The sequence below is a fragment of the Drosophila mojavensis genome, unplaced genomic scaffold, assembly GCF_018153725.1.
Source record: "Drosophila mojavensis isolate 15081-1352.22 unplaced genomic scaffold, ASM1815372v1 contig_277, whole genome shotgun sequence".
Taxonomy (NCBI): Eukaryota; Metazoa; Arthropoda; class Insecta; order Diptera; family Drosophilidae; genus Drosophila; species Drosophila mojavensis.
The window spans coordinates 1,677,340-1,704,823 of NW_025318822.1; the positions used below are offsets into that span (position 1 = coordinate 1,677,340).

At 43.5% G+C, this 27,484-nt stretch overlaps 8 protein-coding genes across 9 annotated transcripts; 4 read left to right on the forward strand and 4 right to left on the reverse strand.

Annotated features, from left to right (window-relative positions):
• Positions 1-1,493: 1,493 nt before the first annotated feature.
• LOC6574062 lies at positions 1,494-6,560 on the forward strand. The gene is made up of 6 exons (XM_044008324.1): positions 1,494-1,760; positions 1,831-3,093; positions 3,881-4,561; positions 4,621-4,753; positions 4,815-6,232; positions 6,296-6,560. The coding sequence occupies exons 2-6, from the start codon at positions 1,836-1,838 to the stop codon at positions 6,478-6,480; spliced, it is 3,675 nt and encodes a 1,224-aa protein (XP_043864259.1). The 5' UTR covers positions 1,494-1,760; positions 1,831-1,835; the 3' UTR covers positions 6,481-6,560.
• Positions 6,561-6,728: 168 nt separating this feature from the next.
• Positions 6,729-7,547, forward strand: LOC6574063 (probable ribosome biogenesis protein RLP24). The gene is made up of 2 exons (XM_002000085.4): positions 6,729-6,898; positions 6,982-7,547. The coding sequence occupies exons 1-2, from the start codon at positions 6,818-6,820 to the stop codon at positions 7,474-7,476; spliced, it is 576 nt and encodes a 191-aa protein (XP_002000121.1). The 5' UTR covers positions 6,729-6,817; the 3' UTR covers positions 7,477-7,547.
• LOC6574064 (D-aminoacyl-tRNA deacylase) lies at positions 7,534-8,349 on the reverse strand. 2 transcript variants are annotated; one of them, XM_002000086.4, is made up of 4 exons: positions 8,201-8,347; positions 8,057-8,147; positions 7,770-8,002; positions 7,534-7,699 (listed from the first exon to the last, which is right to left on the reverse strand). In XM_002000086.4, exons 1-4 carry the CDS (start codon positions 8,241-8,243, stop codon positions 7,590-7,592), a joined length of 477 nt encoding a protein of 158 aa, XP_002000122.1. In that variant the 5' UTR covers positions 8,244-8,347; the 3' UTR covers positions 7,534-7,589. The 2 variants fall into 2 exon arrangements, with proteins under 2 accessions (XP_002000122.1, XP_032589622.1); XM_032733731.2 differs by lacking the exon at positions 7,534-7,699 and having other exon boundaries at positions 7,912-8,002; positions 8,053-8,147; positions 8,201-8,349.
• A 48-nt stretch (positions 8,350-8,397) lies between these two features.
• On the reverse strand, positions 8,398-16,420 carry LOC6574065 (zinc finger FYVE domain-containing protein 26 homolog). The gene is made up of 7 exons (XM_002000087.4): positions 15,752-16,420; positions 13,873-15,690; positions 12,510-13,815; positions 10,764-12,448; positions 10,447-10,705; positions 9,161-10,388; positions 8,398-9,104 (listed from the first exon to the last, which is right to left on the reverse strand). Exons 1-7 carry the CDS (start codon positions 15,824-15,826, stop codon positions 8,663-8,665), a joined length of 6,813 nt encoding a protein of 2,270 aa, XP_002000123.3. The 5' UTR covers positions 15,827-16,420; the 3' UTR covers positions 8,398-8,662.
• A 239-nt stretch (positions 16,421-16,659) lies between these two features.
• On the forward strand, positions 16,660-18,914 carry LOC6574066 (neither inactivation nor afterpotential protein G). Its single transcript, XM_002000088.4, has 5 exons — positions 16,660-16,850; positions 16,910-17,044; positions 17,105-18,375; positions 18,440-18,651; positions 18,711-18,914. The coding sequence occupies exons 1-5, from the start codon at positions 16,832-16,834 to the stop codon at positions 18,850-18,852; spliced, it is 1,779 nt and encodes a 592-aa protein (XP_002000124.2). The 5' UTR covers positions 16,660-16,831; the 3' UTR covers positions 18,853-18,914.
• LOC6574067 (peptidyl-prolyl cis-trans isomerase-like 1) lies at positions 18,870-19,641 on the reverse strand. Its single transcript, XM_002000089.4, has 3 exons — positions 19,476-19,641; positions 19,371-19,419; positions 18,870-19,312 (listed from the first exon to the last, which is right to left on the reverse strand). Exons 1-3 carry the CDS (start codon positions 19,547-19,549, stop codon positions 18,914-18,916), a joined length of 522 nt encoding a protein of 173 aa, XP_002000125.1. The 5' UTR covers positions 19,550-19,641; the 3' UTR covers positions 18,870-18,913.
• A 637-nt stretch (positions 19,642-20,278) lies between these two features.
• On the forward strand, positions 20,279-22,853 carry LOC6574068 (sodium-coupled monocarboxylate transporter 1). The gene is made up of 8 exons (XM_002000090.4): positions 20,279-20,724; positions 20,996-21,061; positions 21,122-21,396; positions 21,454-21,703; positions 21,778-22,158; positions 22,217-22,413; positions 22,478-22,661; positions 22,721-22,853. The coding sequence occupies exons 1-8, from the start codon at positions 20,365-20,367 to the stop codon at positions 22,769-22,771; spliced, it is 1,764 nt and encodes a 587-aa protein (XP_002000126.1). The 5' UTR covers positions 20,279-20,364; the 3' UTR covers positions 22,772-22,853.
• A 69-nt stretch (positions 22,854-22,922) lies between these two features.
• Positions 22,923-27,322, reverse strand: LOC6574069 (importin-9). The gene is made up of 5 exons (XM_002000091.3): positions 27,047-27,322; positions 26,338-26,979; positions 25,857-26,275; positions 23,636-24,973; positions 22,923-23,571 (listed from the first exon to the last, which is right to left on the reverse strand). The coding sequence occupies exons 1-5, from the start codon at positions 27,198-27,200 to the stop codon at positions 23,053-23,055; spliced, it is 3,072 nt and encodes a 1,023-aa protein (XP_002000127.2). The 5' UTR covers positions 27,201-27,322; the 3' UTR covers positions 22,923-23,052.
• Between the last annotated feature and the right edge of the window lie 162 nt (positions 27,323-27,484).

Here is a 27,484-nt window from a genome sequence, read left to right on the forward strand (position 1 = left end):
ATAATTAAAGTTTGCTTTATGTTCACACCGTGATTGGACTTTAAATATAATGCTTATCTATGTGTATATACATACATTTGTGTATGCACATATATATAGTAGTTGATTCGGAACCTTTAATATTTATTCTTGACTCTTCTATGCGCCTCATTGAGCATATGCTAATTTCGATTTTTGGGAACTCACACAATGTAGGTTGGCATACGATTCAACAACTCTGCAACCTTAGCTCTATAAAATACCTGACATTAGGCATGAACTTCTGGGTACGCTTTTAATACACGCCGGCAAACTTTAAAGATCGAGTGTAAATATTTTGGTAAACAACATTTTTTATTATTTACAATATTTTGTAATACTCAAAGGGAGTTGGGAAGATTTTATAATGATTTGTGATTTTGCTGTCTTTTATTACTTCATCCTCTAAATTTAGAAAATAGTGCACAGCTCAACTAAAAGGCTATTGTTTTTTATTTTCTGTAGAATATATATACTCAAAATAAATAAATATTTTAAAAATTAGTACACACATTATTCAATCATTGAAACCGCTTTTTACTTTTATGTATTTTATATATGTATATTAGATTAAAATACTTATATATAACATTTGTTTTAATTATTTATATCAATCCCAAATTTATACATATACATATTTAATTTGGAGGCCAAGGCTGCTTTTCTGTGTGTGTGTGTGTCAACATTTTGTGTGAACTTTTTGGCACCTGACCAACGCCCAACAGCAACGCTGGGCGCCATCTACTCAAAAAGTTTGCGCGTTACTGTACATATTAATATACACACACAAGTCTACGGATAACTGTGGAATGCATAGTAATGGCTATTGTCACTGTTTTAATTACAGCTAACAATTAAATGTTATAAAAAAAACTTTGATCGCAGACAACGTATACATACATATACATAGGGATATGACTATGAATGTATAAGTATATATATTTACATATACATGTGAGTGACTCCTTCGACTAAAAACTGGCGTAAAGCCTTCTGTTACATACATTCATAGTAAGTTGTGCGCATGGTGTGTCACTACAATGCGGACGTGAATGTATGATAGCCCAAATTCGAACTATAATTGCATTTCAAATAGGTGCTCAGTGGCCTTGTCACTGCACATTGTTCCTTGGTTCATGCGATTTCTTATGTGGCGGACATATTTATGAGACTTTCAATATGCCGCAATGCATACAAGTGCCGATTAATTGCACCTTTCAGCAAAGTAACATTAACATTTATGAATCATTTGTTTTGCATACAAAAATAATGCATTTATTTGTGTTATAAAACAAAAGATCTAAACTAATGTAATCCGATATTCAATTCAATTCAATTCAATTCAAATTTAAACTTAAATTTGTATGCTATGACTACAAAGTTGATTGCTATGACACATCCCCACACAAACTCTAAGCCACCTCTGCCGCAATCTACCGACCACCACAAATAATCGAAATGCAACCATATTCTTCATTATTATAGTAGAATAATACTTGCAATTGGTTTTAAGTTTGCGGTAATAAATTGCACTCACGTCGAAAAAAATGATTGTAAAAAACAATTCAGACATTCTTTTGAAAATATCGGGTATCATGATAAACTAATACGATAATCAGAAAATTACTAAAGACTATACGTATCAACAGAGCATGATCGCAGTAAGCTAGTCACTGAAAAACAAAAATCGAACATAAGTGTGTTCTACTTTCGTTAATACTGCGCATTTCGCTGAAATTATCGTAAGGAACAACAGCATCGGTGTAAATTTTGTGGTTTATATTAAAAACAAATAATTGCTATTAAAACCAGACAAAATGGGGCGCCGCTGCTGCGTTGCTGATTGCCCCTCGACTTCGCGTCTGTTTGAGCACCACGGCGTAACTTACCACTCGTTTCCGATGGACGCCGTTATTCGTGCCATTTGGATTAAGAACTCGCGCATTAGCCTGGACCGACAAATCACAAAGAGTGTGCTTGTATGCTCACGTCATTTTCGACGACTCGATTTCAATACTATAAGAAATGGCAAGTACTTGCTGAAACCGCGCGTCTTCCCCACTGTATTTCCGTGGGGAAAAATGGAGCCCGCCGAGATAGAGGCTGACCACCGGGCCTTGCAGCAGGCAACCGTCGATGGCTCTGGGGTGAGCGGTTCCGCGAACAGCGGTAGCAACGAGGACGTCATTAAGGCAACCGTTGACCAAATTGTTGCCCAAATTATGGAAGAGACAGCTGTACGTAATGCTGCTGCAGACGCGGCAGCCAAGGCAGCCAAGGCAGCCGAGGCAGCCGCTAAAGCTGAAGCTGAAGCCGGAGCTGAATCAAATCAAAAGGAAGCAGCAGTAACCAAGGAAGCTGCCGTCGACTCTGAGCTTGTTGCGTCATCTGCAGGAAGCACAACTGTTGTTTCCTCCAACGAGGCAACAGCCACTTCAACTGATTCGGCTAGTGAAGCAGCTCCTGCTGCTAACAACACGTGTTCCCCACTTTCGAATTCGCCACCCAAATATGGCTTGCCCACGAACATGGCGATTGGCGCTCGTCTAGAGGCGTTGAGCGCGGATGGCACTTGGCTGCCAGCACGTATTGTCGAAGTCAATGAATCAGAGCAGACTCTACTGATACGATTCGAGCGCAACAACAAGTTGAAGGTGTCACCCTCGACAAGCGGCGGCAACCAAGAATGGATCGCTTTTAAATCGGACCGTCTGCGTCAGCGCATCAGCTCTCGCGTCTTACCCATCTTTGAGTTGGAGGAGAAATGCATGGCGCGCTGGTCGGGACCGCGAAAATTTCCAGGCACTATCAAAAAACTGCTGGGCAACGACACATACGAGGTGCTATTCGACGATGGATACACAAAGAACGTGCGTGCAGTGCACATGAACAAGCTGCCGCGCCAGATCTTGGCCAACATTGAACAGGATGTTGACACACAATCAACAGACTCTGCTCCACCTGCAGTCGCAGTGAAGAGGCCCAGCACTGGTGCCACCAGTGCCAGCAAGAAGACCAAGGTGACTCCTCAGCGTAAGGACTGGCCACTGCTGGACATGTCCAATTTGGATTTAGGTATGTTGCAGCATCAAATATATTCTGTATTAACTTTACTGAGAAACAAGTAAGAAAGTTCTAGTCGAGACTGCTCGACTACGAAATCCCCTGAACCCTTCGAAGAATTGATACATATATCACAATAACTCTTCGGTCTCTAGTACTATTTGAAATACGCCTTTTACAAAGGTTTTTTTACAACAAAAATCAAAATTCTATAAAATAAATTTGAGTTTACATTTAAAATTTGCGGACTCTAGCTCTAAAGGTGTAAGGGATATAATTAAATAACTAGTTTTCGATTAGATTTTTAATCGATATCAAAATATAGGGAATAGTTATCTATTTTTGTAGAAAATAGATATGCGCGTAAATATCAAGTCTCTAGCTCTTATATCTTCTGAGATCGACGCGTTCATACATACGGACGGTCAGACAGACGGACAGGGCTAAAGCGACTCAGCTCGCCGCCCTGATCATAAATATATATACTTTGTGGGGTCTACCACACCTCCATCTGCCTGTTACATTTAACAAAACCATTATACCCCGTTTTCCCATTAAAAATGGGTTCAGGGTCAGGGTATAAAAATAGTTTATATATTTGACTAAGTGGTCATGTTTGAAATATGTATATGTAAAGTTCGTTGCGTTTGTGAGTTTGCATTTCTGTTGACAGTGGGCACTGAATTTTGATATTCGGATAAGTCACAAAAGGAGCACAATGGAAAATTCCCTCTCTTGTAATTGCCGCAGAAAATATCCTTGATTTTAATACCTTACATGTCTCTATTAAACTTTTCAGCTGCTTTGGGATTGCCAGAAATCCCACATGATGGGGAGTGGACATGCCATTGGGTGAACGATCAGCCGATCGGCACAGAAGGCTATCTAATTGTCGGGGAGCACCAGAAGCCGACGGTGATCGTTCACGACTGGCGATTGCCGCCTGGCTGGATCAAGCACATGTACCAGCGCTCAAATGTGCTAGGCAAGTGGGATGTCATATTGGTATCGCCCAGTGGAAAACGTTTTCGCTCCAAGTCCGATCTAAAGGTGTTCTTGGAGTCGCAGGGTTTGGTTTATAATCCGGATGTGTACGACTTTAGTATTCATCGCCGTCGTGCCAAAGATATCAATGCATACGTCTACACACATGATTACAGTCCACAGCAACCAGTAAAACCCAAGCCTATGGACATGTCCCTAGATACAACAGCAACAGAGTCACAGGATCAGAGTACCAGCAAGCTGTTGACAGCCACGCCCACATCAAAGCCCATGTCGCCGATGGGCACACGCCGTGCAGCAGGGGAGGACAGCCAGTATATGGAAACACCAGTGGCCTCACTGATGCCACCTGCAGAGTTAATGTCTCCCTCACCACGTGCCCCAGACAATGAGGCAATGCCTCATACAGCCGAAGCAGCCGATGCCACCTCTGTGTTAGCTTTGGATGAAGGCACCGTACTGGAAGATGGTTTCGGTACGTTATCTAAGCACAGCAAAACGTATTCCGGCTAACTAAGCTTTTGAATATTTCAGTATTTATTGGCGGATTAAAGGTACAGATCACAGATAATTTGTTTGTGTGCCCAAGCGAGGGATGCGGTAAAACATGCCGCAAAGAGCACATTCTGCAAATACACATACGACACTATCATAAGGAATTAGCACAGTAAGTCACAGATTGGTTCATTATAGAACACTTGTCTAATTTTATTGATGTATTTTTACAGACATTTCAGCCACTGTCCTAAGATGCAGGAGCTGGCTGTGAAGCGCACGCATCCCTCTTCGATTGAACAAAATGAGCAAACGCCGAAGAACCAAATACCCAATCAACAGTTCTTTAATAAGTTGCATCAACAGGATTTACAACAGTCTCGCGCCTTTCGACGTCAGACAGCTGTTGCGGATACATCGCCCACAGTCCGTGACAATTCGCCAACTGTTTCGCCTAGCAGTCGATTGCTATCACCCAAAGTTGAGACACCTACGACACCTAAAGTTGCACCACTGGCAACAAGTGGTACTCCTGAAGCTGCTACTTCTGTTGCTGCGCCAGCTCCTGTCGTGGCACCACCGCCTGTAGAAGTTTCGCCTATTTCAGCACCACAGGAGACAACTAAATCTAGTACACCAGTCGTCACAAGCCGAGCCACCAAACGTGCGCGTGCTTCATCCAACAAGCGCTCGTCTGGTTCCCGTAAGAGCAGCCGACAACGTACCCAACGTCGCTATGCAGACGCGTCGCAAGAGAATGTGCCAGCGGCAACCAATGCCCACAACTCACCAGCATCTGGAGCAGGTTGCGAAGATACACAGCAGTCGTGTAACACGCCCACACCCGATGCTCGTAATGATGCCAAGAAACGACGTGTCGCTCTCTCTGGAACGCCGGTTAGTTCACCAATCATCGATCCGATGTCAACGCCATCGTCAAACGATCTGGTAGACATAAATGCAGCATTGGCGCCACCGCCGCCACAACAGGCTAGTCAGACGCCACAGTACATCAAGGAGAACGGCGAGCTCATACGTATAGTGCGCATGAGGCAGGAGGAAATCATAAATTGCATTTGTGAATATGGGGAAGAGGATGGCCTTATGATCCAATGTGAGCTGTGCCTCTGTTGGCAGCATGGTGCTTGTAATGGCATTGTCAAAGAGTCGGATGTACCAGATAAATACGTCTGCTACATTTGTCGCAATCCGTCGCGTGTTCGTGATTCGATGCGCTTCAAGCATGATCAGGACTGGCTCTTCGAGGGCAAACTGCCTGTGGCTGGGTATCATACGCCCAATCCTCAGGCACCCAAAAAGTTCGAGTTGCTAAAACGATCTCACACACTTACGGGCAATTTACTAGATGCTAAACGATCGATGCATTCCTTATTAGTGAAGATCAATATTGCTCGCAATCGTTACCATCCCAAGCTATATCTGTGGGCTAAGAAGTGGGACGAAGATCAGGCTGAGAACGCAACCACCCCTGTGAAACGTCCAAAGGCCGAACAATCCGACTGGCCGCACGTGCCGCAACCGGAGGCTGCAATCGACCCAGAGGAATGCCAGTACCGTTTGATAGAACACGTTAAGATACAGCAATCGCTGTTAATGAATCGTCTCAATGAGATAGAAGGTGAAATAGACGGTAAGTACTTCCTGCAGATGAAAATCAAAATTTACTTAATATGTTTTTTATACTTCTTTTTAGAGCTTGAAAAAGAAGATACTCTGACCGATTTGAAAGATGCAAATATGTCCACCACCAAAGAAGCCATGGCAACGTTTATAAAAGAATTGGAAACACTAAAGCGTCTTGCTAATCTCAACAAGGTGGCCAACATGAAACAGGCTTTAAAGAATCAAGAACAGTCAACAGAAGTTGCCCAAGTGTAAAATGGAGAATGATAATTATTACTATTGAATTTGATTAAATTTGTTGAATTGCAGTAAAGCAAAGTTTAAAAACCAGAGAATATCTTAATTAGCGATTAACTTTGTATTTTGATTAAATGTAAATATATGAAGATTAATAAATAAAAAAAACCACTCTCTGGTTAGTGCAAAAAACGAAGTTAAACTATCGGTGATTTTCTTCATACATATTGCATTCGATAGTTATCGAAATTTATTAGAGCAATCAAAGACAGCTCTGCGTCTACCTTTCTTTAACAACACACGTGTTGATAGTTGTGCGTTTTATTTTTACAAATTATTTGTATAATTTGTAAAAATGCGCATCGACACGTGCTACTTTTGCTCCAGCAAAATATACCCTGGGCATGGGGTACACTTTGTACGCAATGACTGCAAAGTAAGTAACAATATAAACTTTATTCCTATCCGCGTAAACATACACAGTACAGAATTCTGACCATACTTTTTTTTTTTTTCCAGATTTTTAAATTTTGTCGAGGAAAATGTCACAAAGCCTTTAAGAAGAAGAAGAACCCACGTAAGGTAGCATGGACAAAGGCACATCGCAAGGCAGCCGGAAAGGAGTTAACAATTGACCCCAGTTTCGAGTTCGAGAAACGCCGCAATGTGCCCATCAAATACAATCGCGATACCTGGCAGAAGGCAATTACAGCGATTAAGAAGGTCACAGAGATTAAGGAGCGTCGTGAAAAGCACTTTGTCATGGAGCGTCTGCGTAAGGGCCGACAGGTTGAGATCCAAATGGATGTTAAGGATGTGCAACGAAATATGTCGCTCATACGTTCTCCAGCCGCTGGCTTGAGGGAACGCCGCGCCAAGGAAGAGGCGGAGGAAGACGCCCTTATGGACGAAGACCTGCCAGAGGAGAAGATCACTTATGTGGATGCACGCGAGCTAGAAAAGAGACTCGAGGAGGGCATGACGGAGGCAGACTTGGAAATGCTAGAGTCTTAATTCAAAACATTTTAAATAGTTTTAGCTTTAAGTTTACAGCAGAGAAAATACAAAATATGTGGTAAAACAAATTTGTAGACAACAATTTATTTCATAGGAGAGTACTATATATTCTATTTATCTACACATTCTTCGGAGTGCTTCGGTTGTGGAGACTCCAATTCAATGGTAACGGGGCCATCATTCTCTATGTGGACTTGCATATAAGCACCAAACTTTCCATCTGACATTGCACCGAAAAATCAAATCAAATAAAATGTTGAGTCCAGTTTTATACAGAATACAAATATTACCTTTGATTTTGCTGGAATCATATGATTGACACAGTCTATTTAAAAAATGACTATATAGCTGCTGGGCATCTTCACCTTTCATAGCTGCAGAGAAGTCTGGTTTGTTGCCCTTCAATCGATGATATAGTGTAAACTGAGATACACATAGAACTTCTAGCTGCAAGTCCTTGACAGACTTTTGCCAACGTTTTCCTTCATCCTCGAACAGTCGCAATGCGAGAATCTTGCGCACTCTAAAGGCTCAGTCAAAAATTGCCTCATTATGTGTCAGTTAGATATTTACCTACAGATATTCAACATCTGTTATCGTATCGCTAGACTTGATGCCCACTAGAACACATAGTCCAGGTCCAATAGTTGACACCAGTTCATCCAGCACTATAAGATGTCCAGATTAGGAGTAAATTTAATCAATGGAAGTGAATCCTTACCTGTGACTTTGGCGGCCTTAACACGTTGAATTACGGCACGCATTATTAAGGTTAATCTTCTAAAGTTTAGTATATAGAAACTTAATAAACAATGTGCCAATTTATCCTATAAAAGCACTTGCAGTCATCTGCCCCACTTATCGATATATATGTATATAGCGAGCAGCAAATTTATCGATGTCATGTTGGCGGTATGGTTGAATAACAATATTTTATATTTAATAAACAATAAAAATTAAATACTAGTACAATAGGATGGTAAAGACAATAAATTGACAATAAATGTATATATATAAATATATGAATATAATTTGGTACCTTGTATGAGTCTTTGAGCAAAGGGTTAAGAAATACTTGACCAACGCATTGGTTTTCGGAACGATTTAAAATCATTTTCTCTACAATAGTTTTATAAAATTAATCTACCAAAATTAGACTTTATATATTGCCTGATTATTTGTATCACAGTGGCGTTGGCGACATTGGAGTTGAATTAATGTTCAGTTTTTTCTCGCACAGCTTCTTAATATGTATTTGGTTCGTCATCTCGGCTTGCCTTAAGATCTTGCGTATGTCTCCCAGGCGATCATGTTTGTTGGCCAACAAGTAGGCTGACTTAAGTTGACCAATAAACATGTATGATGATATGCGCAGCTCCACATTTCCGATGCGCTTGATCAATTTATCCAATACATGTTTCGTCTCGGGCTCATTGCTGTGCACAGCAGCGTTGACGGCAATCGAGAGAAGCTCGTCCGAGTCCGAGCTGCTACTGCTGCTGCCGTTGTTGCTAGCTATGCAGTCCAACAGACGCTCCACCTCGCTCAGGCGTTGATTTTTTGCCAAATATTTGGCCGTAGCGCCGAACACTTTCATTGGCGTCAACTTGTAGTCCTGCATGATGCTGCGAAAAGATAAACCATGCAATCGATTATTGACTATAGAATGAAATCTGCTTACCCGTAGGCCAGACCAAAGCCCTCATCGATGTTCTTTCCGCATAGAAGTACTAGAATGCACAGCTGAGTCTTTTCGGCAGTGCTATCAAACAATGTGGGCAGAGAGCCCCGAGGAGCCTCTGGCCGTATCTGTTTCAATATTTGTAAAGTGCACAGCATGCCATTCACTGGCGGTTGTTCCCTCTCGCACTGAGCCAAGAACTTAGCCAGTTCTAGTTGGCGTCGTATCGTATTGATGTGGCCATTCAAAGTACGTGCATCCAGTTGCATGGCAAAGCAAGTGCTGCTCGTATTGCTGCTGACAACGCTGGCACGTCTGCTACCTGTTCGTTGCTGCTCACGCTGAAGATGCTCCCATTGGGCCAGATCTAGTTCACCCTGGAGGTGCATGTGTGCTGACATTAAATGTTGAGCATTGGCGTGCAACTTTTGAAAGTTATCACAGTGTAGGGGATAAAACTTCACGCAAGTCATGCTCGCGCGAACAGCATCCTTTAGCAGTAGCTGCAACTGGTACAGCGAATTGAGCTGTTGCTGCTGCTCCAAGTATCGGCACGTCTGTAACAGCGGCACGCGCCAAGCACTTAAATGAGTATCGGAATCAAGCCCCTGCAGTTCCTCAATCAGTGCTGGTAAACGACCTCCGGCCAGGGATACCTGGAATATTTGTTGTATGAAGAGATCCGATTCCAGCTGTTGCAGTTGCCAATAGCGCAAAGCTGCGCGCAGCTCGTCGTGCTGCATTAAGAACTGAAGAATGTCTGTGTGACTGCCATACGTAAACACATAATGCAGCGATTCTTCGAAGGCGCGTGACTGTCGATGGGCCTCGATGCAATTCCGCACAGTCGGCTCCCCGTATTGACCCTTGGCAATGTGCTTCAAATTAGCCAATGCATTGATCACATTAAGAGCTGGTTCTCGTAATGGCGTCTGCACCACGTACGGCTCTCGGCGCCGCGAGAAGAGTGAGGCCAGCGAGGTATTTGAGTTGCGTATGAGAGATGCACGCTGCAGAGTCTCTGGCTGTGGCTGGGCTTGGGGCATTGTTGCAATCAGCTGGAGAATCTCCTGTAGCAGGGCAGGTCCACGCTGCGGACGTTTTTTAGTTTTGGCAACTGGTAACGATGCTGGTGCCTTTAATTCCTTTCCGAAAATATGTTTGTATATGCAACTGTTTTGCTCTTCTGTGGACAGACGAGTCATGCAATGCGCAAACTTTTCACGTGCTATAAAATAACGGAGGATTGAGTGATACAGTTGAGGAAGGCAACTACACTTGCTGACCTGAGTCATAGCAGCCGGCGCGTAAGGAAGCCAGCCCATGAGCAGCCATTACACCAGTGGTAGCAAAGCCCCATTTAAGGTGCACATCCAACGCTAATTTCCAATGCTCTGCCTCGATAAGAGCATCGCCCAATTGACGCACACTATGATCATTCAGTGGCCCTGCGGGTATGAGTGACTCGCAGCCCTGCTGTACGACGGCCATGATAATCTCCGAGTGTTCACGTATGGTCTCAAATTCAGCGGGAGCACCACGGAGCTATGACAGCAATATAACCGTTGATGAAAGCAAACAAATTGTATATATTGCAACTTACCTTCGCTGCCAATGCCAGGCAGTTGATCATTTTAGCAACAAGGTCGTAGTCAACCTCTGGATTGGGCACTATGAGCTTCTCCAGTTTACGACAGTGATATAGCAACAGGTCCACGCATTGTCGCTGATCCAAATGATGTCGCAATATGGATAGACAGAGCGCTACACTAGGCGCATGCTCATAGCAGAACTCCTCGCGCAGCAATTTGTCGTGTGTAATGATGCCACTCAGGAGCCACTTATAGACGTTCGATGAGCTCGTGGAACGTGGAATGACCGGATGAGTTTCGTTTTGAATGTTTATCGGTTTCTCGGCAATGACAGGCTTATAGCAATCATTACAGACGCGCACCTCCACATCGCCGTACAGCTCTGGAATGGTCATGCGTTGTGTGGAGCAGGCATAGCAAACAACTCGGCCACAGCGACGACAATGATGACGACGCATCAGCATTGTGAACGCGGAACGGCGGCAGCACATGCAGTGAGTGGCACTTTCATCAGGTATCCACTCTTCTCGAGTTGGCGCCTGTGGAGGAATTTGAAAGGCGCCACACAGTGAGTCGAGAGAATTGTGGACGTCGGTGCCCAAGGAGCCCGGCTCTGATCCGACTGCATTCCGTACATTGGCTATCTGATAGTCCAGTGCCTTGCTGGCATAAATGCGCAGCAACAAGTCAAGGCAATCATTGCTGACCACATGATCTTGCTGATAAGAATTAAAATTGAGCAGAATAAAAGCTTCCGAATTGGTCTGACCCAGCTGAAAGCGCAGCTTGCTCCCGCTTTTGCCTGTGGTGGTGCCACTGCTATGGACATCGTAGGCATGGCCACGCTTTTCAAAGCAGTAGCCACAGGGTCCCAAGGGCATGCGCTGCAAAAGTTTGGCCCGTGCCGGTTCCAGCAGCTTGGTGAGCAGTTCAAAGCGCGTATTCATGACCAGCTGTTCGATAATCAGCAATGGATAGCGTAAGAGTGGCCAGAAATGCTGTCGCTCATCGGCAGGCAATTGCCGGAGAAGCTCCAATGAAAATTGATAGTTGAGATAGGGACGCGCATCACGTGCGTTTGCCTCCAAATAGTCAACCAACCATTGCAGCAGCGGCAACGAACGCATCTTGTCTTTATGTGTATCCAGAAAGTTAACCAGCACTGTGGCTGGAAATAGCTCCGCAATGCATAACAGATGTGTGTCCAATTCATCTTCATCGCTCAGCTCTAGGAATGTATCAAGTAGTGTGAGCAGACAGACACGCTGCTGCCCAACTGCGTCCTCCAACTGCACCATGCGGCACCAGTCGTAGCACAGCTCATAATGCCGCCCCTGAAGCAGCTGCTCAAAGATGACGTTAGGCGTTTGGCGACCAAAATCGTAGGCCTGCGGCCAACTCTCAAAATGGAGGAGAGCCGATACTCTCGCATATATCGTAATATCCGACAGTGTATGCTCTAGTTGAGTGCGTAACTTGAGCGGAATAACAAGCGCCGCCGCCCGATGCTCCAGCGTGTGCTCGATTAGCTCTTTCGCTAATTGGCTGCTGGAGATTTTGCTGAAGTGCTCATGCAGAAGCTGTGCTCGCTGCCCCAGATCCTGCATATACGAAGTCAGTTGTATGTGTCGAGTATCCTCTGCAATCAGTTCACTAATTAAACTGTCTACGCGTGTCTTCAATTTGTAATCTGGCTCTGGATAACGAAACAAGTTAAAATCTTTCTGACTAGTGAAAATAATAATTCGTCGACTCACCAGCCTGTCCGCCAATGCCCAGCAGAAGTATTTGCAGCTGTAGCTCATTGCTAAGCTCCGATCGCGCCAATGTAGCGCTGTCCAGTTTGTAGGCATGCAGAGCTGCCATAACAAGATTCCCTTGATGCATATGCGACAGCGTCTCTATTTCAGGCATTTGCATCAACTGCCGAAGGCAGTCAAAATGCAAGCCCGCCTCCGATTCGCTGATCTTTGGCAACGCATTCAGCTGCACCGCCTGCAGTAGTTGGGCCAGCAACTGATTGTGCTGCGAAATATAGTTGTGAATCGATTCCTGTTTTTGTGGCGATACCGAACGTGACAACGGTTTGCCACCGCCATCCATCAACTGTGGACAAATGTTGAGACCGATGGCATGTACGAGATTCAGATGAAGTGCAGCCACATTTCCTTCGATCTCCAGCGGAGTGATGTCGCATTCATAAATCAGCTCGCCAATAACTTGGTAGGGATCGTGACGCAACAGCTGCGTGTTGTGATACTCTAGATTAGTGTCGCGCAACTGGAGAAGACGTGACAGCTGCTGCACATAACTGCAGAAGCGTGTGTAGTAATTCTGTCGCGATTTGAGCTGCTGAAAGAGCGCGGAATGGGCGCGTAGTTCTTGAGAATGAGCATAATCCGACGAGGTCTTTTGGTAGAGCGTTTTAAAGGCGGATTCTCGCTGTAGCTGCAAGGCCAAGGCTGCTGGCCTCAACGGATAGCTGTGCCGGCAAAGCAGCTCATTAAGTGCTGATTGGCGACCAGAACGCTCCAGCAGACGCATGCACTCGCAGAGATTTTCCAATAAGTACATGGCGCCGATTTCCCTCGGACTAGACTCAGATGGTCTATTTATCGTTGATGGCTGCTGTTGGAGCTGCTGCTGTTGGCGTCGTATAACCAGCAGCAGATTGCACGTAATTTCGCGATTAAAGCGCAGATTTATAATCAAATCGAAGACAATGAGGGCATTAAGGTTGCGCTCCTGGAACTGTTGTAGGAAGCCATATTGACCATTTGCGCAGTGACGTTGCAAAAGTGTTTTTAATTCAGCGCTGTGTTGCAGCTTCTGCGACTGTGCAAAATTGTCCACCACGCTGATAATCTTGGATAGCTCAAAGCCTTTGGCAGCCACACTTTTGATTTGCTCCACTGTGGTCGTGGCGTTGCTGCCGGTGGAACTGGCCTCAACAGCCAAAGTCTCATAGTTTGCATAGATGTTAGCCAACTTTTGTTTGATCAACTGCTGATGCTCCATGAACTGCAGCTCGCGACTCAACTGCGTATGCTCCAGGTGAAAAGTCTATGAGCAAAGTAAGATTAGTTTTGTTATATAGCAGCTTAACTTGATTTTGATTACCTCAATTATGTATTTAACATCATTAAAGTTCTTCAGAGCCAGCGCCATGATCGCCAACTGCTCGGGCGTGCTGAGCATCTTTGGTATAATGGAGCGTTCCACTGACTGCGTCACGGAGTTCTGCAACTCGTCGTTGCCTGCACTTTCGTTCAGCAGCAGCTGCTGGGCACGAGCGCGACACTGTTCAAGAGTCGGCGTCTCAGATAATCTGCCACCAGCTGCTCCACTAAAACTGGCCGCTCGTTTCTGCCGGCGCGACTTTCGTCTTGTTAGGCTGGATGCGTGAAAGATGCGCTCCCTGCTCTCATCATCACTGGATGCCTTCTCACGTAAGTGACTATGCAATTGAATCAGCTGCAACATCTGTTCAGGCTCAAAGCGGCAGCCTGAAGCCGGCGTTGCTTTCGCCAATGATTGATCAATCTTTTGTAGAACGCTGAACTTCCAGAGCGCCTCACTGATGGCATCCACTAAGCGCTGAAAGCGCTGCTGTTGCTCCTCTGAGGCGTACTTGAAGTCCTGAGTGTGCAACTTCTTAGTCACAAATCCTTTCAGATAGCTAAACAATGCGTACAAAGCCGGACCCCGGCAAATGAAGCCGTAGCGTCGCCTTTGCGCATTGCTGATATAAGACGAGTGTGCAGGTGTCGCATCATCGTCCACATACTGCTCATCATCGTTATCCTCATCATCGTTATCGTCGTACTGAGATTGCTTTGTATTTTGCAGCTGTTCCCAGCGCAAGAAAACGAGTTGGAATACGTCCTCTAGTAGAGAGGAAAGTGTAACCAATTCACGTAGCTGACGCAGCTGGGTGGAGAGCAACAACAACTGGCCTCTCACCGAGGAGTCGTGTGACTCCAATATCACATTGTAGACATGACATAGGGCTGTATAATAGCTCCATGTTTCCAGCTCCTCAGTACGTACGTTCTTGAGTGCTGGTGTCTGCTGTTGCCATTTGTAGGATTGCTCAATGAGCTGAAACACTTGCTCCTTATCACACTCGATGCCATGTTCGTAGATCAAAGAAAGCACGCCCGGTGCCCGAAGCAGTGCGTCCACCTTGATTATCTTGAAGGCATTTCCATCTTGTTGCTGCTTCAAAAACTTGAGTATCACGCAAATTCGTTGGAAGTCTGCAAAGAAGAACTGGTGCACTGGCTGCAGCTCAACGGGCACTGCAGCTACGTCAAAGGCGGCTAGAGGTTGATCCAACTCAGCCAACTCGTCCAACGTCTGCGAGCTCAGGGCAAATTCGTTGGCTAGTCGCAAAATTAGAAGAGTATTTCGTAATGTCCGATCATGAATACATTCAAAATTCTTCAACTGTTGACACACCCTAGGTACAAAGTGCTCTCGTTGTTTGAGAGCCAGATGTAACACCAACTGACTTGTAGGCGCTGAGTTGGTGCACTCAATTTCCAGATGTTGCTGTTGCTTGTGCAAAACTGTGTTTAATAAGTGCGGATCTTGTCGAGCCAATAATGCCAGCATTAGATACTCATTGTTGCACAAGGCATTATTCACAAGATGTGCGATCAGACTTTGTTCTAATTGTGTCGCCTCCAGTATCTGTTGCGGAACGTTTGCCAGTACGCTGAGGAAGCGAGTCCAGGGGGGAGTTGTGGAGAAAGTGTCATTACCATCCAGCATATCTTTCAACGCCCCACTAACAATGCGTCCTATGTAGAACTTGGACTGATTATATAGCAAGCTCAAAATTTGGAGTACTGGATATGGAGATTTCACTAGGAGAGTCTGGCAGTGCTCGAGATGTAATTGAGCACCACTTCCCCCAAAACTTTTGATGAAGGACTGCAAAGACCCGAATGATTATTATACAAGAAAAACGATAAATTGTTCTGCGCAATTGTACCTGTATCACTTCTTCCTCTTCCCTGAGTAGCAGCTCAATTAGCTGCTGCAGCTCTGTTTGCTGCTGATGTGACATTGTAAACACCTGTTGATTGATATTTTACTAGAGCCGATTTGATGTATTTAAGGCTACGCGTTTAATAGAGTTCATTGCACACTGGCGACCGTCTACTGCAAGCTACTAAGTACATCTGTCAACGAATCATTCATTTGCTGATTGTATCTGCCTATTGTTCGATGAGCCACTTTTGTTTTTGTTACACCAGCAGCTGTTGCCCTGTTGTTGTTGTTGCTATTGTTACTGGGGGTGAGATGTTGATTTTCACTGGCGGTACCATAACAACAAGTGATAAGCGACGCCTGCATATTATTACCGTGGTCAGCGCTGATTCAATAAAGCGCTGCTTAGAGCGCTCAATAACAGCGGAGAGCGATAAACACTCAATATATGTATATTCGCACAAACACCAACAGTTAATATTATGAACATTGAACAACTGTTTGCAATTAACACAATGAGCCGACAATTGGCCATTCACACAAAATGATGAAATGAAATAATTTTTTGAACTTTAGCATATCTTCCAATTGGAAAATGGTTGCAGTAATTCAAAGACACTATAATATTCACAAGGCAGGCAGCTTAAACTCTCCTGTTTGAAGCTCAAAAGTCGTAGTAAATTTAAAATATATTGTAACATTTTGAGCCATAGTAGACTGTCAATGTATATCTCTTTGGTTGTACAATTGTCTATTTTATTTAAATAAAGAAACTTGGAAATAATTTAAAGTCAATGTGAATTAGTTTAACCACTATTTGTAAATGTACTTAAATAAACAAATGAGCCATATACAAGAAAATAAATTTGATTTTTATTTATGTACTTGCGATGAGCAGATACCCACAGATAAATCGATAAGTGTCAGAGTTCGCGCCTTTATTCAAATTACTAGCCAGACATCTCTGTGCACACAAACGGGCCTATAATTGGATTAGTCTGTGGCGGTTTACTTTCAGTCTTCTCTGTGAGTTTAGCCAACTACTTAGTTGTATTTCATCATATCAGGGTACTAACACAACATGGGAGTGCATTTTCAAAGTAAGTCTGTTTTTGATTTATCTGTGGATTTAGTTTTATAAACAAATCTTTTATTATAGAACTGCTTTGTGTTGGCGCCATCGTCATTGGTTTTTTTGCGGCATTGTTGATTCTTGTTTGTAAATTGCATGAAGACAACATACCTAATGTATTAAAACTTGAGAACAGAGAACTTGTCTTTGATTATGTTATTGGTAAGTGGTAAGTGATGTCACCGCTATACTAGATTCATTTTGGAATATTCACTCTTCTAGTTGGAGCTGGTACGGCTGGTTCTACTCTTAGCTCTCTACTGGCCAAGCACAGCAATGGAAGTATATTGCTTATTGAGGCTGGTGGCTCTTTTGGCTATTTCAGTCGGATTCCTCTGCTAGCCACATTTCAACAAAAAGGCATTAATGACTGGTCTTTTCTCTCGGTGCCCCAGAAGTACTCGTCCAAGGGCTTGATTGAGAAACGTCAGTGTCTGCCAAGAGGCAAGGGCTTGGGTGGATCAGCTAATCTCAACTATATGCTACATTTCGATGGTCATGCTCCCGACTTTGACTCGTGGCATAAACTGCACAACGTTAGCGATTGGAGTTGGAATGACGTGAGTCCTTTTATTACTGCCGCTAAGCCCAAGAAGGAGGAGCTTTATGAAATACCACGTAGTTACTCCCTGTTATCGGAAGCTCTAGACGAATCAGCTGCAGAATTTATGCACGAGCCTTGGCAATTTCGACGGTCTATTTACAATATCAGGAACGGATTAAGGCATTCGGTGCTGCAACAATTTCTCTTGCCCATGATCAACAGCGTGAATCTTCGTGTGCTGCCCCAGGCACTAGTCAAGCGTATAAACCTATCCTCGAGCTCCAATCTAAGAGCCAGTTCCGTTGTAGTAGGTATTAAGGATGAGCAGAATAAGGAGATCGAGTTTAACATCAAAGTACGGCGTGAGTTGTTGCTCTGTGCAGGTGCCTACCAAAGTCCGCAACTGCTTCTGGCCTCTGGAATCGGTGACACCAAACTGTTGAAGGAGGTGGGACTGCCTGTGCAATATCATTTGCCACTGGTGGGTCAGGCTCTGCATGATCATTTGAATGTGCCTCTGTTCGTCTCAATAGACATTATCGGACCTACGCTGAATCAGCGAACGCTGCTTAATCCAATGAACCTGTTTAAATATTTAAATACGGGCACTGGGGCCTTCGGAAATTTTGGAGTGCTCGGACATGTAGCTGGTTACGAGGAGCCGATGCCCTTTGGCATCACCTTCTTTGGCGCTGGCGCCATAGATGAAAGTGCACTCATGTCTATTTCAAATTTCAAGCGTTCAGCATTTCGGGCGCTTTTCCCACGCTACCATAATGCTTCCCAGGAAGGATTCGTTGTCATATCCAGTTGCTTGCAACCGAGATCTAGGGGCTCTGTTTCATTGCTTCATAAAACAATGCGTAGAAATCCTCTAATTGATCCCAACTATTTAAGCGACGAGCAGGATGTGGCCTGTACTATAGCCGCCATAAGAAATGCTGTGAAGGTAACTGCTACACTGTTACAAGTTACAAATTCGAATCTGCTAACAAATACAGTATATTTTATAGATTGTCACATCGTCCGCTTTTAGCAAATTGCGACCGCATATTCATTGGCCCAAACTACAGGAGTGCGCTAATTTTGGACCGTTCAAAAGAGATTTCTTTGAGCACCAACCTTCGGATAATTATCTAGAATGTCTTATGCGCCATATAGGACTGGGCTCACACCATCCGGCTGGGAGTTGTGCTCTAGGCAATGTCGTTGACTCACAGTTAAGGTAGATTCTTTTACATCGAATTCTCTAACAGATCTAAATCTTACTATCAATGAAACCAGATTGCATGGTATACCTAACGTGCGAATTGTCGATGCTAGTGTGCTGCCTCGGCCCGTTTCGGGAAATCCAAATACTGTTATTGCAGCTATTGCCATGCGAGCAGCATCGTGGATACTAAAGGACGAGTTGCAAAATAATTAATATTAGAAAATATCATATGATATTAAAATTAATTAATTTATTAAATATGCGGTAGTTCTGGTTACAGTTTCTCTACTTTGGCTTTAATAATGCGAACTGGATCCACGGGTCGATCATTCTTATCCGTTTCTACCATACCAATACGTTTCACCACTTCCATGCCTGTATAAATACGTCCAAAAATTGTGTGCTTGTTGTCCAGCCACTGTGTGGGAGCCAACGTGATAAAGAACTGTGAGCCATTTGTGTCTGGGCCGGAGTTCGCCATTGACAGTATGCCGGCACCGGTGTGCTTAAGGTCACTGTGCAGCTCGTCCGCGAATTCTCCGCCATAAACCGAGGTGCCGCCGCGTCCAGTCCCCGTTGGGTCGCCACCTTGTATCATAAAATCGCGAATAATGCGATGAAACACGACATTGTTATAATACCCGCGTCGTGACAGCTCCGCGAAGTTATAGCACTGCAGTTATGAAAAATCATGAACTATTGAATAATTTATGTCAATGTACTTTACGTACTGTGTTTGGTGCGTGTTTCCAGTACAGTTCCACGGTTATTTCGCCCATGCTAAGAATTAGAATCAATGTATCATCAGCATTTGCCGGTTGTTAATAAATACTCACGTTGTTTCTAGTGTAACGAAAGGTGGCTGCCACGCCTTGTCTGGCACGCTACTTCCTGTAGGATTGGATAACATTATATACAATTGAAATATTTAATATTGCAGAAAGCTAATAAATTATTTTGCCGTAGTTCGCTTGTGTTTGTGGCGGCAAGCTGATAAGTCATCGATAACGACTGTTTAAAATGTATTAATCGATAATAGTTTTGGGGATTGCGAACTGAATTCCGTTAATTATGAAAATAATTATTATTATGATGATTGCTAATAATCTACTAATCTTAAAACAGACATTCACAAAAATTTGTTAGTTTATTTTATTACATTTAGCCCAGGCAATCTTTAATAAATAGTATAACGAAATGCCATTGGCAGTATATTATATTAATCAAAATAAATTTAAGTAAATATTCTCAGAACATAATTTTATTAATAAAAATAGATGTGGCACCTTCTGATTGTTTGAACCGAGAACTAGACATTATGCAAATTTCTTTTACAATTTGGGGGTCAACACTTTTTTATCCAGAAATAAAGTAAAATCACTTATTTGTAAGGTCAACGCTATGAAAAATGATGAAGCTGACGCTAAAGTGTCGCAATTCTCTCTAGGTATAAAACACGCCATCTGATTAGCTAAACTAAACTCATATATACATACATGTGGATTTTGTGCTCTGCCCGGAACCTAAATTGCCCCACAATTGACAATTGAGTAAAATTGGATTGAATCACAGAGCCGCCGACTAGCGCCCACAGCTGCTGGTAGCAATGGAGCCCAGTGATTCAGTGAATCACAGAAAAACATATGAAATCGTTGCGCGGCTTAGTCCACATTGTCACTGCGGAAGATCAGACGTCTGGTCTGATTCAGGAACTCCAGCTGCAAAATGGATAACATTGAAAACATTCTGAGAGACCTGCAGCGATTCGCATGGCCCGACTATGTAGCCTTCGTGGCGATGTTTCTGCTATGCATTGGCATTGGCATTTACTTTGGTTTCATGAAGAAATCCATGTCCGAGGATGACTATATGCTAGGTGGCCGCAAAATGCTGGTGGTGCCCATTGCCTTCTCCCTGGTGGCCAGCTTTATCTCTGGAATCACATTACTAGGACTGCCCACAGAGGTGTACTCGTACGGTATACAGTATCTATATGTATCCTTCGGAGTCATTGGCATGGGCATTGTGATGGGTGTCTTCTATTTGCCCGTTTTCCATGATCTGAATATTACGTCCACCTATGAGGTAAGCAGTAACATCTATAAAACATATCAGATTGAGAATATTAGTGAAAATTACGGGCGCCTCTTTGTGTTTTATTAAATTAAAAACAATGCTGTATCCGGCTTTATAAAGTACTTAAAATCCACTCATTTCATTCTCTGTCTGGGGGCATTAATCTACTATATTGCTCTCTTAGATAACGTATGCGTGTACCATTACTTTATCACGATTAATCACTTAAAAATAATACAATAATAAAACTAAATTTTACTTAAATGATCTTTTCTTATAGTACTTGGAGGTACGTTTCGATCGTCGTCTTCGTTTATTTGGTTCAATTATGTTCGCAATTATGAATGTGAGTATCCATGATAAAGCTCCACAATCCAAGTCAAGCCTTATCACAATTATTTTGTAGGTAGCCTATCTTCCCATTGTGATCTATGTGCCGGCACTAGCATTCAATCAGGTAACCGGAATAGGTGTTCACACCATTACGCCGATTGTCTGCATCATTTGTGTGTTCTACACCAGCATGGGTGGCCTGAAGGCTGTTGTCTGGACGGATGTGGTGCAGGCGGTGTCCATGTTGGGCGCCCTTGCTCTCGTTGCCATAAAAGGAAGTATGGACATTGGTGGAGCTAGTGTGGTAGTGGAACGCGCTTGGAACTCAAACAGACTGGAGCCTCCAGAGTGAGTTGAGTTGGGGCTCGCTAAAAGTATTCTAGCTAAATACCATATCTTTTGTAGTCTCAGCATTGATCCCACAGTGCGTCATACATTTTGGTGCTTATTTCTGGGAGGCATTGTATACTGGACGCAGACCAATGCCGTCTCCCAGAACATGATTCAGCGTTATCTATCCCTGCCCACCTTAGCGGATGCTCGCAAGGCTCTGGTCATCTTTTGTGTTGGCGTCTTGATCCTGATGGCCTTGTGTGGCTACAATGGACTGCTCATTTATGCGACATATCAGAACTGTGATCCACTTACTACCAAGGCACGTAAATGCTTTCCACATTTCTCTCTCTCTCTCCCTCTTTTGTTTACTATCCCACTTAATTCCATCCACAGCTGGCGAAGGCACGTGATCAGCTTCTGCCTCTCTTTGTGATGGACACGCTGGGAGAGTTGCCTGGAATGACGGGTCTATTTATTGCAGGCGTCTTTAGTGCTGCTCTCAGTTCGCTTTCCACCTGCCTGAACTCCATGTCTGCCGTTGTCCTGGAGGACTTTGTTAAACCCTATGTAAAGAAACCGTTATCGAGTCGGGCCACCAACTGGGTCATGCGTATGGTGGTCGTAGGCATTGGAGCGCTTTGTGTAGCCTTGGTCTATGTGGTTGAGCATATGGGCACTGTGCTGCAGCTGACAATGAGCCTGGAGTCGATAACAAATGGACCTCTATTTGGCATCTTTACTATTGGCATATTCATGCCGTGGATCAGTGGAAATGTGTGTTACAGTGTTTTTAATTAATTTACTCCTTGTAGTACGAGTTTTACTCTTACAGAGCGCTATTCTCGGTGGCTGCGTCGGAGTCGTAGTCATGTCTTGGGTCAGTCTGAATGCGCAGTGGGCCATCGCATCTGGCGCCATTCGTTATCAAACCAAACCGCTAAACGTTGATCAATGCAGCTACAGCTTCAATGCAGCTGCTCTGGTTTCCAGCGCTGCCAATGCTACCCATCTTCATGGACCCTCAGCGGAGTAAGTGCACCCTTTACACCGTTTGCCACTGTACTTCTCTACTGATATGACTGTTATATTGCAGGGATATATTTCCTCTGTATAGAATATCATACATGTGGTACACGACCTTAGGCGCCTCGGTTACCATAATCGTTGCACTGTTCAGCACTTTGTTCTTCAGCACTAACGTTCCAAATAAAGTTGATCCGGTATTGCTTACGCCTTGTATTCGAAGGTTCTTCAAGCCTGACTCACACGAGCCAAAGGTAATTAAATGTAATCCACAAACAACAGCAATTAATTTCCAAAGATTTATAAATTGTAGATCGAAGTTCCACTTCAACACAAACTGCGCAGCGATGAGGTGGCTCTTTAGTTAATTCTATTTCCACAAACAAATATGGAATATATACATTATATATACAGAGATAAGTGGAAATATATGCTTAAACAAATCAGATCTACGTCTTTTATATATGGTTGTCGGTATGGCATTACATTTTTGATGTAGACGCAGTTCGTAAATATACGCTAAAAATATAGATTTTATTTAATTGAATGTGCTTTGTAACAAATATTAAATAGGATTAACACAATGAGCTGAAAAACATATGCTATAGATTTCATAAAGTCTGTACTGAAGACCGTAAATTTAAATTACTTTTGCTGTGCCTTGGCCAGCAGAACAAGGCGTTCGGATTCGTTGAGATGTTCGTAGAATGTGGGAAAATGTTCGTTTTGAGTGAAGTTTGTGAAAAACTTTTGTAAATTTTCGCCAATGTCGCCTGTGTAGTTGCATTCCTTGAGCAGACCCTGCAGCACTTGCTCGTCTTCGGCATTGTCCTCGTCGAAATCGAAACACAAGTCGGAAATGTAGCGTGGCTTGCTGGCATTGCCAGGAGCATCATCCTCCTCGGTTACTTCATCCTCAGAGTCTGTAAGCGGCGCATCTGTTTTGCCCTCTTGAAAGTGCTGATATTCGGATATGAGAACTTTAAAGATCTTTACAAGTGCGGGAATCGTAACCCATTTTTGATAGGACGACGCAACTGAGCGTGTGCGTATGCGATCGCCGCTCGGCTCCTCCACTAGCTCCTTGTATGTTATGGATGTCAGACGGTTGTCCTGGGTGGCCACGCCATATTCAAAGAGCTTGCAAAGGGCCATCGTGGTAACCTGAGAATAATAGAAATATTATTAAACTCTATTTAAATGCTTTCACGATTATTTGTGTACGCACCTTTCGCTCGTATGCACCGAAGAAGGAGTTTTGACGCGACAGCCAATTGGTGAGAACGAACTGCAATGCGGGCTCGCCATTGGGTCCGGGAACCGTAGACAAAAAGTTAAGCACCGCATCCATTTGGGTAAGAAACAGATGAGCGAATATCAATACCAAATTCATAATGACCTTGAGACACTCGAGGTTCTGCATCTTGCTAATGACGGCCTTTAGCAGCATGTCCACAGTTTGGCCCAGCATGCTGCCCATTTTTGTGATTATGGTGATAATCAGTCGACCGATTTGGCCACCGGCGGTCATCTCGGCGTTCATGGGATTTAGCAAAACTGTCGCCACCTGCATCACATAATTGACACCCTCGCCATTCTTGTAGTTACAAATTTGCTCTGGCGAAACATTGATAAAGCTACGAAGGCACTCTCCGCCGGCGACCATTACGGTGTGATCGTCCGTATGCAGCACACAGTTTACCATGGCGGGAAATGCAGATTCCAGCAGAGCAGTGGGCAGCGGCGGCTCCGTGTACTTGACAATAGTATTGAGCACATCCAAGGCAATATCCTGCTTCTCGCCGCATTGTTCACCTTGCAATGTCAATATGCTAACAATGGTTGGTATGAATTTCTCTTGCAGTGGTCCCAGGCACTGTTTGTGCTGGCACAGCGCCTTGATCAGATCTTGTACATTTTCTAAAACGAACGGATCCTCTGCATACTTAAGGAATGCTGCAATGGTCAGAGGTGTAATTTTTGGATGCGCCGCATATGCAAAGTCCGCATCAAACTTGACCATCATCGTGAGAGCTTCCATTATGAGCGCCAGCACAGTGGCCTTGCAGCCAGGCACCAGCGTCATGATGCCTTCCAGAAAACCAGGAAGTTTCGAGACGAGCAGTGTGCGTTTCTCGCCCTCGACATTTTCATTGGCTTGCAAGAAGCCGTGTAAGGCCCGAACAGCGCTGATGCGTAGAATGTGTGACTTGTCCGGTGACAAACTGCACAGCGTTACGTCTAAAATTTCGACTATCATCTGCGGATTGTACAAATCCGACTTGGAGTACGTGCTGAGCGTCCAGAGCGCGCGGCCGACCAGATGAGGCGATTCCTGATATACTAACAAATTTCGCACGATCGTCAGATAGTTAAGCAAATCAAATTTGGAATCGCCCTCGAGTATTATGTCGCGAAAACTGTGAACAGCATCCATGCAAGCTTCATGAATCTTCCACCAATTTGGATTGTTGGCCTCCTTCTCCGCCTCCGCTACGCTAAAATGCCGGCCAAGTGCTTCCTGCAGCGGCTGAATGGCTTTCACTCCGAACTCGTCATTAATGGCCTGGAATATTGAATATTGAATAGATAATGAAAATAGATTAGTTATCAAATAAAGAGTCAACAATCAGAATGTTTATAGTATTATATATATACACAGACACATTGTAGACAGTATTTATTACATACATACATTCTAATATTCAAACTATTCTTATACCCTTAAGCCTGAAAATGGAAAATCTGGGTATACTATTAGTATTTCTTGAAAGTATTTCCTTCAAGTATTCTCTCTAACTAACTAACTATTTTCTCTAAGAGTTTATTATAGGTGTTTCCTCTAAGTCTTTAATGCTTAGCTGAACGATCATATTATCACATCACATCACTTCACTTCACCTCCTTTCACTTCATTTCACTTTACTTCACTGAACCACTGACCCCCACCAGGCCTGGGCGACTGAAGAAATGCTGCAGCTGCTGCCAATTATATATGGAGACTTTCACACACTTAGTTGCGCTCGAATGGTGAGCATGGAGCTTTAAGTGAGCAATGGGAATTCTCTCTGCTGCTACGAGCACTCTAGCTTCGTTTTACTAAATACAAATACTAAATGAATACTGCTGCACACATATGGAAAACTTAAATGATCTTCACTCCTTATAGACAAAGAGACAGATATACAGTCATATAGACAAATAAACACACATAGTTAAATCGGATAACCTCCTTACGCTAAATATATGTATATGCTGTAAATTAATATTTATAATTACTATATGGCATAGACAGCAGTCTTTTGTGCTCTATAGTTCTCTTGAGGACTACAACTTCGGCATAGTCTGTCTCACTTTCAAGCTATTCCATCTCATACTCATACACTCTGAACCGATTGTAATGAGAGTAACGGTTTTGTATACTGATCTCATTTGAAAAAGCGACTCACCAGCAGAACATCACGACCACACATGCGTACAGTTAGCTCGACTCCACCATCGTCTTCGTCGTCTACAAATTTCTCTGGATCCTCTTGCCAGTCCTCAAGCTGCTCCTCACCGAGTTGGATATACACGATAGTTATATAAATTAAATCCGCAAGAACATTCTTAATATTGCCACGCAATTTGCCGCAGGTGACAATGCAGTTAATGAACTCGAGAATTTGTATTATCAGCGTTTGGAAATTGGTCTGCTCATCTTCTTCTTCATATTCGCTAGTTGCCAAGGGATTCGCTTCCGTCTGATTGACAGATACCTTTACATAGGTTTCAGCTATCTGTGTAAGCAACTGCCAAATAATTGGCAAGATGCGATCCATAAACGGATTTATATACTTCGGCATATCAGTCACCAGATAAGTGAACACTGCGAATGAGCAATTGATATAATATAAATAATAAAATATTATTTGTTTAAAGATAAAATACCTTTTATGATTTCGGAGCGCAACAGAAAGCTAGATCCAGCCCCGCAATTCATGCTGAGATAGTGCACAAGCTTGTCCATAAAGTTGGACAGAATGGAGCTCATCATGGAGCTCTGCTCTTGCTTGTCCGTTATGAGCGCTGAGATGGACGTGAATAGTTGCTTCAACGTTCGTATCGCAGAAACTCGCGTTTTAATTGAATAGTTTTGTTCCGAGTCGAATATGCGATATACTTCAGGTATAACCACAGGACCAAGCTCCTTGATTTGATCTACATCGTAGGTAAAGTCTTGCAATACTTGCATAGCACCATGTATGGAATCCTCGTTGCCACCCAAACATTTGACTATAATGTCAAAGAGCTCTGACCAACAATGTGGATAGTCTGTTGCCGCAATTGTGGATATCGTGTGAGCCACCGATGAGCGGATTTTAGAGTTGGGATCGTACAGGCCATTGGGCAATATGTTACGAATTGTGCGCTTAGCCTGCTCGGTAGCCATATGTCCACCTGCTTTGTCCGTCTCATCCAGATCCGTCCAATGGTTTTCAACATACCGGGTCAGCATTATAATCGCTATTTGACGCAATGGTAGCTCATGAGATTGGTTCATAATTATCTCCGACAAGTAGACTCCATACCCTGAAATTCAAAGCTGTTAGCATCGGGAAGACAACGCCTTTATTTGCCCGCCAATTTGCATGCATACCTTCCGTGTATTGCAATTGCTTGTTACGCTTTTCCGCCTGCTGCAAAACAGTTGTGTCCGAGCTTAGCAGATTCTGCAGCTCCTCAATTATAGCTTGTTTTACAGAATCGCCGCCCCCGCGTACGGCACCGATGCCAGCTTCGGCGTTCGACATGACAAAATACCAAATTCAAATAAAGAGAAACTGCACAATGGCTTTGCTATGATATTAGCCGCAGCAGATCGCAGCACATGTGAGCTGCTGTAAGTTCTGTTCAAACTTATTTGGGCTATTTTACAGCACTGTCATTTTAAAGTTGAATATTGCGATGATTTTATAGTCACAGTGACATGCTAAATAAGGAAATATACTGTAACATTTTTTTGTTAATGCAGTTAAAAATTTAAATAACATATTTATGAATGGTAAGTTGTTATAATAATGTATTTAACTAATTA